The sequence below is a fragment of the Plecotus auritus genome, assembly GCF_963455305.1.
Source record: "Plecotus auritus genome assembly, chromosome: 6".
NCBI lineage: Eukaryota > Metazoa > Chordata > Mammalia > Chiroptera > Vespertilionidae > Plecotus > Plecotus auritus.
The window spans coordinates 100441782-100454970 of record NC_137773.1 but is presented as its reverse complement, the minus strand read 5'-3'; the positions used below and the strand labels follow the sequence as shown (position 1 = coordinate 100454970).

At 47.0% G+C, this 13189-nt stretch overlaps 1 protein-coding gene across 4 annotated transcripts; it reads right to left on the bottom strand.

The window, feature by feature from the left end:
* Positions 1-326: 326 nt before the first annotated feature.
* Positions 327-5460, bottom strand: POLR3D (RNA polymerase III subunit D). Of its 4 annotated transcripts, none has more exons than XM_080676075.1 (9): positions 5316-5460; positions 4931-5100; positions 3925-3968; positions 3203-3354; positions 2926-3050; positions 2540-2708; positions 1909-2174; positions 1283-1435; positions 327-1116 (listed from the first exon to the last, which is right to left on the bottom strand). In XM_080676075.1, the coding sequence occupies exons 2-9, from the start codon at positions 5093-5095 to the stop codon at positions 994-996; spliced, it is 1197 nt and encodes a 398-aa protein (XP_080532201.1). In that variant the 5' UTR covers positions 5096-5100; positions 5316-5460; the 3' UTR covers positions 327-993. The 4 variants fall into 4 exon arrangements, with proteins under 4 accessions (XP_080532201.1, XP_080532199.1, XP_080532200.1 ...); XM_080676073.1 differs by having other exon boundaries at positions 5296-5454; XM_080676074.1 differs by having other exon boundaries at positions 5326-5454.
* Positions 5461-13189: the final 7729 nt, after the last annotated feature.

Genomic DNA, 13189 nt, shown 5'->3' with positions numbered 1-13189 from the left:
GGGAACAAGTGTTGGGACCACTGTGTCACCTGAAGGCATTCATAGGTGCTGGACAGTCTGACTTACTCACTTTGATAGAACCTATAGCTAGGACCTCATAGCAATGAACAGGAAGCACTTGGCTAAGAATGCTCAGGAGAAAAAGGGCATAGAAGGGCCTGAACCTGTACCTTCAGAGCATTAGGCAGGGGTGGAGGGGTGGAGGGGGGAGGTGAGGAGGGTGGTTGGGACATGGAATAAGAATGCAGGGACGGAGCAGCTCCGTTCACTTTCTCCGAGAGATTCTCAGAATCTCTATTTTGTTTGAATATAGACTCAGGCAAAGGGAAGGGAAACTAACATTTATTGAGTGCCTACTGTACATGTGGGGCCTTGTGCAAGGAGTTTTCATCTACAACATTCCATTTAATCCTCACACCAACCTTGTGAGGTAGGTATTGTCCTCATTTTTATCAAATGAGGAATATGAGGCTCAGAAAGGTTAGGTGGTTTGTCCAAGGTCACACTACTAGTTACTGATAGAGCTGGGCCTGAGTACTGAGACTGAGACTAAAACATTCCCTGCTCTCTCCGACTGCCCCTTAGGAGGAAGGAGGGAGCAAGAGCAGCAGTAGCAGTTCTTACTTCCCAAAGTGAGAACCCAGATGGTCACCATGAGGAGGAGACTGTACTTTTCCACAGACCCTCACCTCTGTACCTGGGAAAGATGCAGTCAGTTGAAGAGATAAAGCATAAATATAAAAATAAATAGAAGGGACAAGTCTCCCAGCAGCAAGGACATGCAGCATCCATGCTGTGGGAAGGTCGCTGTGCCATTCACAGCTGCTCTGGAGGGAGGCACATGGGCCCTGTGGGGAAAACTGGGACAATGGCTGCCAGAGGCTGGAGTGGGTGGGCTAAACAGGCCTATTCTGGGTCGCACAGATTTTAGAACAAAATGTCTGGAGCAGGCAGCAGCCATGGGCAGTCACCATCATCCTCCATCTGCTCATTTTACCGGTGTTTGTGATCCAAGAGGGATTCAAAATCGGGGGAACATACAAGTTTGTGCTTTACGTGTCCTAGGACTGTCATGTCCCCAGTCCTACTGTCTCCAAGGCCCACGGACACCAGCTCCTGCCAATCGACAGAGAAGGCAATGAGAACCAAAACCACATAGCCCATCAATCAGTCCTGATTTTAATGCGATAATCCCAAGAACCCTTCTCCCTCATTTAGCACTGATTCCCCAACATCCTCAATCTCTTAAAGGGCCTCTGCCCTTGAACCTATGGGCTCTCACCTGCAGGAAAGAGCAGGCGGTTCCCATTGTTACATCCAGAGTCACCTTGCCCAGGAGGAGCTGTACCTTTCCTGACTTGCGGATCAGCAGCTTGCCAACCTGACCCTCTGTCAGGTCAGCCAGGGTACAAGCATTCTCTGCCAGCCTGGCTTCCTGTGAAGAGAATCAGGGTATGGAGATGGGGGAAGGAGCAGTTTCCTCCATCCTTCATGAGGGAACCCTTTCCCAAAGAAAGGCATCAGCAGCAAAGGTTAGCATAAGATCCCCCAAAAGGGCCTTTTCCTAGCGCTGCTTGCACTGGTTAAAAAAACACCACAAAACAAAACAAAACAAATCACCCACAGCAAACAAATAAACAAATATTAATAACTGCTGAAACTGGGTAATGGCACATGAGGGTTTATGTTCTTTCATGTACACGTTCAAGTATTTCATTGTAACAAGTAAACATACATATAACTGAGGTTGAAGTACAAAGCCCCAAGCTTCTTATGGGGAGAAAGAACAAATACACGATATTCTTGCAATTCAGCTTGGGTGGCACAACCCTGCTTTACCCTACAGGTCGCTGCTTCCCTTCCTGATCGATCCCCCCACATTTCCACACAATTCATTCCTGAGCATACCCGGTCTTTCTCCTGCTTCACGACCACCATCTGTCCATCCTCACTCTGCACCTCTGTCTTGATAGGCTTGATGTCCTGAGTTGGCGGCTGACCAGGGAGCGTGTCTGGCAGCTGGAGGAACAGCAGCTCTTCCTCCTGTGTAAGGCTCAGCTCCCTGAGCAGCTCTGCCACAGATATGTCCTTTGGGAGGCCTGGGGTCTTTCTGGCTGCTCTGGGAGGAGCCTTCATCTTGGCCTCCTCCTCCTCATCTCGTGGCTCCTCTTTTACTGTCCAAAGTAACACAAATGGAAAAGCTATCAAGTGGCCACCCTCTGTGTCATCTCATTGTACCCATCCCTTCACCCACAACTGCTCCAGTCGCTCAGCCAGGAAGCTGCAGAGAAACACTAGTTGTGAAGAGGGATCCAGGAATTGTGTGACTTATCTAATAAGGGGTATCTGTGGCTAGGCGCACCTGTCCATATCAGCATGAACCTTCTGAGAGTGAGACTTTAGTGTCTTTGTTCAGGCCATGTATTTTACAGCTGGAATGGGAGAGGACCTGCTTATTAGCAGCAATCCGGGAGGCCCATGGTGGGGACTGGGGGGCAGCCACAGAAAAGGAGATGAGATGTTAACTGACACAGACTACCTTTCACAACAGGCACATCCACCTCCATGTCCTCTTCCTTGGGGCCAGCCAGCCAAGGTTTAACATCTGGTTCTTCATTCTCTTCCTTAAACAACCACCCGGAGTGAGCCAGAGGCAGCTGTACAGGCATGTTTCGAGTGTCATTCCTCAGCCCAGGGTCATCGATGAACTGCCAAAGAGTCAGCGGTTGACATGGCCTGGCCAGCAGATACACATGCTGGGATTGCAGCCCACTTTACCCTTTCTAAATTCCTCTGCTCGCCAGGCTTCCAGACATCAGAGAGCAATTCTCCCTCCAACCCTGACTCCACAGGCCCTTTCCACTGCCATAAGAAGGACCATCCCCCCTCCTCCCCCCCTCCCGCCCCCAGCCTGCTGGTACCTACATCATCCTTCTCCAGCATGCGCAGGATCTGTTTTGTTTCTTCATCTGTCTCCCTCTTCTCTTTTTTGATGTTGATGATATGAGAGGGCCCCATGTCAGACACATCCACTGTCTTATCCCAGTTCCCTGTGGGAAATCACCCAGTTCACCAGGGGTAAGGAAGAGGCCAACAGCAAGGAAAACCAAAGTGGGAATAGGAGAATCCCATTGACCTTGCCCTTATCTCAGGCAGTCTGAACTGAAATCCATTGACCCCTTCCTCCTGGAAGCTTTCGTACCCTTTTTCTTCATCATTTCAGCAGGGCCCTGCTCAAAGATGGAATGGGACTGGATCACTTCTGGTCGACCCCGGCCCCGCCCATGACCCTCTCGCTGTCGGTCTCTATCCCTTTCACGCTTCTCCTTCTTAATGGTCACTTCTTCCTTGGGTCTGGAAAAGAGAATGGATTAAGGCAAACTACTCACTTACCCTTCCTGGGAGAACTGGCTTAATTCTCCCACATATCTCCACTCCACCTGAGCCAATAACTACATCATGAGACACAGAACCCAATCCTAAATCTAACACTTTTCACTTTCTTGATGTGCAGAGTCCTTTCAATTTGTTTTACTTTATCTTCTTGTTTGAGGGTATGTATTGAAACTACAACTCAAAATTTGACTTACAGAGACTGCCCCAAAATGTAAAAATTTTTTGTATTCATTGAAAACAGGAAGGCTATAATATAAAAGAAACTTAAGGGAAAACTTAATACCTCTTTGTCTAAACTAGTGGCTCTCAACTCTGGCTGTAAAAGATAATCACTCTGTTTCATTGCAAACCTCCCAGGCATCCAAATTTGTTTTAAAGCTTGCGCATTAGAATCAGCTGGGAGCCAGGTTGAAAACAACTAAATACACAAATTTAAATTTCTGTGCCACATACCTAGTTATTTCCCAAAAGGCTCAAATTCAGAGCAAGTAAATAAGGGGTGAGTATTCAGAAGGCCTAGCTACTTACTCTTCCTTGATCTTCCGACTGATGATATTTGGGGTGAAGGTTTTCTGAAAGTGAAATACAGGGGTCACTGATTTGGTAATTTCTGATCCCAAAGCACTGAAGAAAAGAAAAAATCCCAAAGGGAACCTTCTGTGGACCAAAACCACTATGGCTCTCTTTTGTACACTCCACACTGTTGTCAGATTTACAGAGAGAGACACGTGCTTGAGAAGGATGCTTCAACAGGAGAACTGTCAAGTCATGGTGGCAGCAGAGCTACTCACTAAGGGGCACCAAGACCCACTTAGATGCTAGCAGCTTCAGTTCTCCCCTCTGAAAGGAGAACCTCGGGACTTCTAAACGCAAAGGAACTGATCTAACCTCACCTCCTGTCTTCAAACTGCTACAGAGAGCGGGCAGTATCAGGAGAAAGAGCTCAAGTAGGAAAGAAAGAGATGTGCCACGACTCACAAACAGAAGACAGGTTAGACTGCCACCAGAATTTACCTGGGCAAACTTAAATCTTTAAAAAAAAAGTATGGCTGCTTTATGCTTGTCATCACCCCACTCCCTACTTAAGGGCTACTCTTCACGTCTGCGGTCATAAACACAATGGGAGAGGACACAGCGCCTCTAACGCCACGCCTGGAATCCATTACACTCTAGACCAGAAGTGCGCACACTGGGATCCACGGCAAATTCAGACGCTGTCCAACTGCAGGCAACGTTTAAGCCTGCGTAACTCTCAAGGGTTTCTTAAAGGTGTCCAAACACAAAAAAGTAAATAAACGCTGCTTAGATTGCTTTTAAACGAGTTAGAATTCTCTCCCCTTCAGCCATCTCTGAAAACCATGTCAAAAGCTTGTATCCAGCATCTAGACTTTAAGGTAGGACAAGCTCCCCAACATTTGCGAGCAGAAGTCTGGGTACGAGGGTCATAAGGCCCAACACCAAGGCTGGCACACGGCAGGCCTTACATGAACATCAGTTGTACCCCAGGCGCCTGGAATTCAAGGTAATCGGGTACCTTCTTGACTCCCCCGAGGGTGAGATCCCTGGAGCGGATGGAGGGAAGGCGGCCAGGGGTGAGGTGTGGCGCCGGCCGCTGTCCAATAAGCCCCCGGGCACCAGAGAGGAGGGCTCGGGGCGCGCCTGGAGCGCTGGGCTCGCCCGCGGCCTTTCCTCCCGACATGTTGCCTGGGAGAGAAGAGGTGAGAGACAACTATGTCAACCGTGGGGATAGACACGCGGGACCCTGGGCTGAACCCCACCCATCTGGCCGCTCGCCCCCCAGTCAGTGCGTCCCTCCCTCGAATCTCAGCTCCTCCCCTCCCACGTGGCGACTCCTCGGACCACCGCGGCCAGAGCCATTGGCGCGCCCTCCCCGCAGACCTCGCGAGGCAGGGACGCACACCAGCGCACCCCGACTCCACACCGTGCGGGTCGCGACTTCAGCTCCGGTGCGGCCCGTAGCCGACCCTAGGTCTCGGCGTGAGGCGGAAGTCTGCGTGGCGGGGTCCGGGCGCCGCCATCTTGCCGCAAGGCGGAAGTGAGGTCAGTGGGCGGGGCCTGCCACACTATTTATCCGGCGGCGCCCCGCTCGCCTCCGCCTTCTCTTCCCGGTTCTTCCCGGAGTCGGGAAAAGCTGGGTTGAGAGGGCGAAAAAGGAAGAGGGGACTGTTCCTGGTTACGCCTCAGGGTCTTGGCCTAGGGCGGAGGGGCTGGAGGCGCCCAGCTCAGCGGGTGGAAGCCTTGGCGGCCGCCGTCACGCAATGTGGGGATTCTCCGCGGAGGACCGAGGGGCACTGGGGTCGCGGCTCCGAATGGAAAGAGGGGCGCCGGGCAGAGACTGGGACCCGGACTCATAGTCGGGAGCCCTGGCCGGCTGCGGGCTCGGTGGTGACCTTGGAATGGTCACTGCTCCTCGGGCAGCGGCGTCGCCCTCGCTCGGGAGTCCTTTCCCTGGATTCCCGGTGGGGTCCTGGGTGAGGCTGCGGTGCACGCTGGAGCCGCTGCGCAGACCCTCCGAGTGCCTGCATGGGGTCTCTGGGTCCAAGCCTGGAGCCTGAAAAACGAAGTTTGCGCTACTGGAAGGGAGGAATTTAAAGAACTCTTATTGAGACTCGGCATTTGTAATTTAACATAAAAAATATCCTTTACTGTTATTTCCCCCACCCCCACCATGTAAAAACCATGAAACATTAGGGAAAGTGAGGAAAGGAAAAACATTTCACATGGAATACTATTAAAACCTTTGCAATATATGCCAGACTCCTTCACATAGCTGTCATATTGCACAATTTTGAATCCTCCCTTTTCAAACATTTCTTTGTTGTTCTATCAAAAGACGGTAATTCTCAGGTGGCTATGTCATGATTTGCCTATTTTCCTGTTTGGACGCTTAGGTCGTTTCTTTTCCCTGTTGTAAACACGCTATAGTGAACATCTGGTGCATTTAACGTTTTTTCTTCTTTTGGATTATATCCCTAGGGCGAAATTTCTAGACTGACGATAACTGGCCAAATGATGTACTTTTTTTCTTCAGTAATTTTTTTTTAACTTTAGAGATAATTGTAGACACACGTGCAGTTGTAATAAATAATGCAGGTATCTCAAGCACCCCTTTCTATTCCTGGTCAGGGCACACCCAAGTTGTGGGTTCCATCCCCACAGGGGTATATAGGAGGCAACCAATCCATGTTTCTTTCTTCTCTCTCTCTCTCTCTCTCTCTCTCTCTCTCTCTCTCTCTCATCAATAAAAATATCCTTGGATGAGGATTTAAAAAGAAAGTAACACTGATACAATCAAAGTACAAGACACTTCCATCACCATAAGGATCCCTCCTGTTGCCCTTTTATAGCCACACCTTCCTCACTCCCACCCACCCCTGGCAACCACTAAACTGTTCTCTATTTTTATACTTGTATTATTTCAAAAGTGGAAATCATTAAAAAATGGAATCATACATTATGTGACTTTTTTTTTTTTTTTTTTTACTGAGCATAATTCCCTGGAGATTATCCAAATTGTGTTTATCATTAATTTGTTCCTTTTATTGATGAGTATCCATGGTTGGTTTAACTGCACTTTGAAGGACATGTGGGCTATTATGAGTAAAGCTGCTATGAACATAACATGTACAGGTTTTTGTGTACACATAAGTTTTCATTTCTCTGGGATTAATGCTCAAGAGTGCAATTGTTGGGTCAAATGGTAGTTGTATGCTTAGTTTTCTAAGAAACTGCCAAACTGTTTTCTCAGGGGCTGTATCATTTTGAACATGCACATTTTATATTTCTTCACCCATATTGCTAAATTGCTTTTTTTAAAAAAAGGGTTGTGCTATTATGCATCACCATTAAAAATGTATATGTATATAGTATATAAGAATATGTATGATATTTTCCCACACCCTTTTGAGTAGTGCTCTTAAAATTTTTGACAATTTAATAATATATTAACATGTTGTGGTTTCTAACCAGACTTTTTTCAACTTCTTCTCTTCTTACTGGTTTTATGATTACCAAACCTAACCAAAGAAAAGCCCTTCCTGTCCCCTGCAGAGCTTAGCTGCAGTGGCCTTAGCTTCTGACCAGGGCACTAGGTGAAACTGCTTTGATTTCATTTTCTGGGCTTTGAGGTCCACCAACCTTTCAGCAGCTCCCCGATTTTGTTTTCTTACAAAGATGCGTATTCATTGTAGAGAATTTGGGAATTTTTAAAAAGCACCCAGAAGAAAATTAAAATCACTTATTATTATCCCATCAATTTGTTCTATTACTTGAAGTTGTTTTTCTATGGGTATAGATTTTTAAAAATGGAGGTATTTTGCATATAGTTCTGCAATCTCTTTTCTTTTTTAAAAAAAATATATTTTATTGATTTTTTACAGAGAAGAAGAGAGAGGGATAGAAAGTCAGAAACATCGATGAGAGAGAAACATCGATCAGCTGCCTCCTGCACACCCCCCACTGGGGACGTGCCCACAACCAAGGTACATGCCCTTGACCGGAATCGAACCTGGGACCTTTCAGTCCGCAGGCTGACGCTCTTATCCTCTGAGCCAAACCAGTCAGGGCTGCAATCTCTTTTCTTTTAACAATATACTACAAACATTTTCTGAGTTATTAAATATGCTTCTAAATTAGGATTTTTAGTGGCTAAATAGTACTCTACATTGTTGTCTTGTACCATAATCTAACCAATTTCTTTCCTGCAATGCTTTTTGGGTTTTCCTAGCATTTTTCACCTAAAAAGGACAAGAGGAGAGAAAACTTAAATTAAGTCTTCCACCTTTAACATTTTGGTTATAATAATTATTATAATTTCCCTTTAAGAAGATTCTTCAGCCCTGGCCAGGTAGCTCAGTTGGTCAGTGTGGTCCCCATATGTCAAGATTTCGGGTTCAATCCCCGGTCAAGGCACATACAAGAATTAACCAATGAATGTATAAATAACTGGAGCAACAAAGCAATGTTTCTCTCTCCCTCTCTCCCTTCTTCTCTCTCTTTAAATAAATTTTAAAAAGAAGATTCTTCAACCTTTCCTCTTATTAGAATAACTAGAGGCCCGGTGCACAAATTCATGTATGGATGGGATCCCTCGGGGTGGCCTGCAGAGATCAGGCCCCAGCTTGTGCCCCCAGCCTCACAACCCCACAGCCCCACGTGGCATCCTGCTTTAGCCTGGTGCTACTCCCTCACCTGCTCCACTATCCCGTCTGCGGGGGGTATCTATTGGGGCTGGGCCCCCCACCTGGCTCCCTCAGCACCTGGGAGCCAGGTAGCAGTTCTGCCCCCCACCGCCTCCGCCGCTGGTCGCTGTCTGCGAGGAAATCAGCAGGGCGATCGGGCCCTGGCTTGCTCCTGCCTTGGCCTGGCACTGCCCGCTCACCTGCTCCACCATCCTGCTGCAGTCCCACTCTCATCGGGGCCCATCAGGGCGGGTAGCACCTCCACTGCCACCCACTGCCAGCGCCATGTCACCAATGCCTGCCATGTTCCATGCCACCCCCTGGTGGTCAGCACACGTCATAGCAAGCAGTCGAACTCCCCGTCTCCTAGTCGAATTCCTGGTCGAATGACCACCTGAGGGGACAATTTGCATATTAGGCTTTTACTATATAGGCTATACTTTCAGCACCATTCTTTTATTTTTTTTACTTGTTCTAACACCTTCCTCTTCATTTTTTCCCAAAGAGCATTCATTCTTTTATCTAGCCTCAAAAGAAACTTGTAAGTCATTACTACTTGAACCCTGTGTAATCACATCTGTGATTCTAGCAGATCTTAATTTGTTTTTAATAACATTTATTGCATCTTATTTTTATATTTATTTTGTGCACTCGGGGGAGAGGGGTGCCTTAACCCCGCCTGTGCCCTCTCGCAGTCCGGGAGCTCTCGGGGGATGTCCAACTGACGGCTTAGGCCCTCCACAGGGAGTGGGCCTAAGCTGTCAGTTGGACATCCTTAGCACTGCCACAGAGGCAGGAGAGGCTCCCGCCACCACCGCTGTGCTTGCCAGCCCTGAGCCCGGCTTCTGGCTGAGCAGCGCTCCCCATGTGGAAGCGCACTGACCACCAGGGGGCAGCTCCTGCATTGAACATCTGCCCCTTGGTGGTCAGTGCGTGTCATAGCAACCAGTTGTTCCGCCATTTGGTTGATTTGCATATTAGCCTTTTATTATGTAGGTTGTCTTTACTATGAAAGACAACCTAATTCTTTTCTGATGACTTAATGAAACTAATAATCAAACTCTTAAGAACAAATATAGTTTTCTGGGTCTAAGTGGCAAACGCTGGGGCCAGGGATCAAGCCCAAAACATAGGTATGTGTCCTGACCAGGAACCAAACCCAAGACCCTTCAGTGTATGGAATGACGTTCCAACCAACTGAGCCACACCAGCCAGGCTTGTTCCTGTGAATTCTTGATGGGCGTTGCAAATACTAGATGAATAAGGAATTGTTTTGAATATGTATCAGTAGAGTAAGAGCAATGTGTGGTATGAGGATGCTGTCCAAGTTCAAGCTATAACATGTTCTTTATGAGTAATTTGTCCTAATTTGTTGCCATCATTTTGCAAGCCATTTATTTTCAGGTTCTTCCTCATCTTCTTGAGCTCTACATACATATTGAAGAGCTCCAGGACTCAGTCCTCAGAACTCTTCCCTTTTTTCTCTATACTTAACTCCCTTGGCAATGGTCCAGTTTCTCAGCTTCAAACCTTGTGTTTATCTCAGTCTGGACCTCTCAGAACTCCAGATGTGTATCTCTGCCTATCCCACACCTCCACATGATGTCTGTCTTCATCCAAACTTTTGAGTTTCCTCCTTGAACTACTCAAGGGTTCCCCATCTCAGTACATGGCAACTCATTCCTCTAGTGGTTCAAGTAAAAAGTCTTGCAGTTATTCTTGACTCTCTCTTTTTCTCTTGTAATACATCTGATGTGTCAGCTCGTCCATATATATATATCCAGAATCTTACCACTTCTCCCCACCTTCACGGACATCCCATCTTAGTGTAAGCTACCTCTTTTTTTTTTTTTTTCTGTGATTATTGTAACAGCCTTCTAACTGGCTTCCCTGCTTCCACCTGTGTCAACCTCAGTGTAGTCCCAACATATTTCACACCAGGTCAAGTCTCCGCTCTAAACTTCCCAGTGGGTTCCCCTTTCAGAGTAAACACCAGAGACTTTGGATTGGCCTACGCAGCTCTGCCTCATCTGTCTGTCTACCCACCTTCTCTCTGTCCTCAGCTCCTACCATGCTTCCCTCCCTCACGCTGCTCCAGCCACACTGGTCCTCTTTCTGTTTCTGGAACAATCTGACATCTCCTGCTTCAGGGCCTCTGTACCTGCTGCCTGGAGTGCTCTTCCCCCACATAATTCTCCATGGAGCCCTCCCTCCCTCCAGTCCGGGTTTTTGTTTTAATCCCAAAGTTACCTTCTCAAGGAGGCCTTCTCTCATGATTCTACTTAAAATTGTACCCTCCCACTCCCCCAAGACATTCCCTATCCCTATTCACTGACTTATTTTTCTCTGTAGCACTTATCATCATCTAACAGAGTTTGTTTATATCTTTCTTGCTCTTCCCAGAAAGTAAGCCCCGAAAGAGCATGGATTTTTTTTCTCCTCCCACCACAGTGTCCTCTTTGTCTGAAACAGTACCTGATACATAGGAAACACCCAATACATTTTTGTTGAATGAATGAATGAATTCCAGCTTGTCGTCAGACCGAGTCACAATGTGGACGTACATTAGAAAAAGAAGGGTGGCTTGTTTCCAGGTGGATTGCATCAGCAATGTAATGTTGGCACAATTGATGTAAAAGCCATCTTTGTGTTGTATTTTCATGTGTCTTCTCTATAGGTTCTTCTACATGCAACTCTGTGGAGATAATAAGAGTGGCAAATACTGAGTGAGGGGCTGGGGGAGACTTTCCAACATGGCAGCAGTTTGTGTATTCAGTATGTGTGTCTTCTCCCTGGCATCCTGCCACGCAGGGCCCAGTGGTATTCCACAGGTCCTCTGTCATGCTATTCCACTTCGGGTATAACGTAGTGACTATCCCAGTACCATGGTTCGATCATGCTAATCCTTCTCCTTTTCATTTCACCTGCGGTTCTTTTTTTTTTTTTTTTTAATATATTTTATTGATTTTTTACAGAGAGGAAGGGAGAGGGATAGTGAGTTAGAAACATTGATGAGAGAGAAACATCGATCAGCTGCCTTCTGCACACTCCCCACTGGGGATGTGCCTGCAACCAAGGTACATGCCCTTGACCAGAATCGAACCTGGGACCCTTCAGTCCCCAGGCCGACACTCTATCCACTGAGCCAAACTGGTTAGGGCTGCGGTTCTTTTTCATTGTTCTTCATCTTCTTCCCTTGAAGTTTCTTTTGCCCTTTCAACATTTCACTGGTGACTCCTCTATAGTTTATGCGAGACCTTAAGTATAATTCAGCATCTTTCCTTGTCTTAAAACTGTTCAATATTTCCATTTTCAGAAAGCTTAAAGAAAAAAGTGTTATATTCTTTAGTTGTGTGAATGCTCAGAAATGTATCTAGCTTTTAGAATTACTTGAATGCTCTGTAGAAAGTTCAAAATAAGTGACTGCTGAGGGTTGTAGCAGGTCTAAAGAGAATTTCAAAAAGATAAAGTAAATAAGCACTGAGAAACTCACACAGTTCTTATAAACAGTCATTGCCCACTCCTGTCACTGTCAACACACGCAAATGAGCAAAGGTGGTTTTTCTGGGCAATCTGGATGTGTATGCATTCCTTGGCCCAGGAGATCGCCACACTTAGGTCAACCCTGAGGGAACACACGTACACATTTTGAGTCTATAAAGTGCATAAGCAATAGTAAGACTGTGGGTTTTGTTTTGTGTGTTTTTTTTCAAGTACAGCCTCATCTCTATTACGTCAGACTCTATATTTGCTCTGTGCCCTTCTACCACGAAGAACTGGCCTTTGTGCTCACACCTGAATTTAAATCTAATTTTACTTCTTATGGACTGAGTCTCATTTCCTACCATCAGCCTTTTTAAAGTATGGTTGATGGTTCCACCTCTCAGGGTTATGAGAATTGCATGCCTTGCACTGTGTCTTGGTGCTTAATAAATGCTTTTGTTATTATCATCACCATAGCTTAGCTAAATTACTTAATATGGAAACTTCCAAGCACGCACAAAAATGGAGAGAATAGCTTATTGAATCTCAGAGTACCAGCTTCAACAGTTATCCACTCCTGCCGATCTTGTGTCATCTATCTCCCCCCACCCCACTCTCTCCTGGATTATTTTTAAACAAATCACAGAGTACCATGCTATTCAGCCAAAATATTATAATATCCTATATAATAATCCTATATAATAAAGAGGTAATATGCAAATTGACTGTCACACCCTCACACAAGATGGCCGCCCCCCCCTGTGGTCACAAGATGGCCACCACAAGATGGCCAGCAGGGGAGGGCAGTTGGGGGCGACCAGGACTGCAGGGGAGGGCAGTTAGGGGAGACCAGGCTGGCAGGGGAGGGCAGTTGGGGCGATTGGGCCAGCAGGGGAGTGGTTAGGGGGTGATTAGGCTGGCAGACAGAAGCGGTTAGGGGCAATCAGGAAGGCAGGCACGCAAGTGGTTGGGAGCCAGCAGTCCCTGATTGTGAGAGGGATGTCCTTTGGGATCGGGCCTGAACCGGCAGTCAGACATTCCCCGAGGGGTCCCAGATTGGAGAGGGTGCAGGCTGGGCTGAGGGACATCCCCCCACAGTGCACGAATTT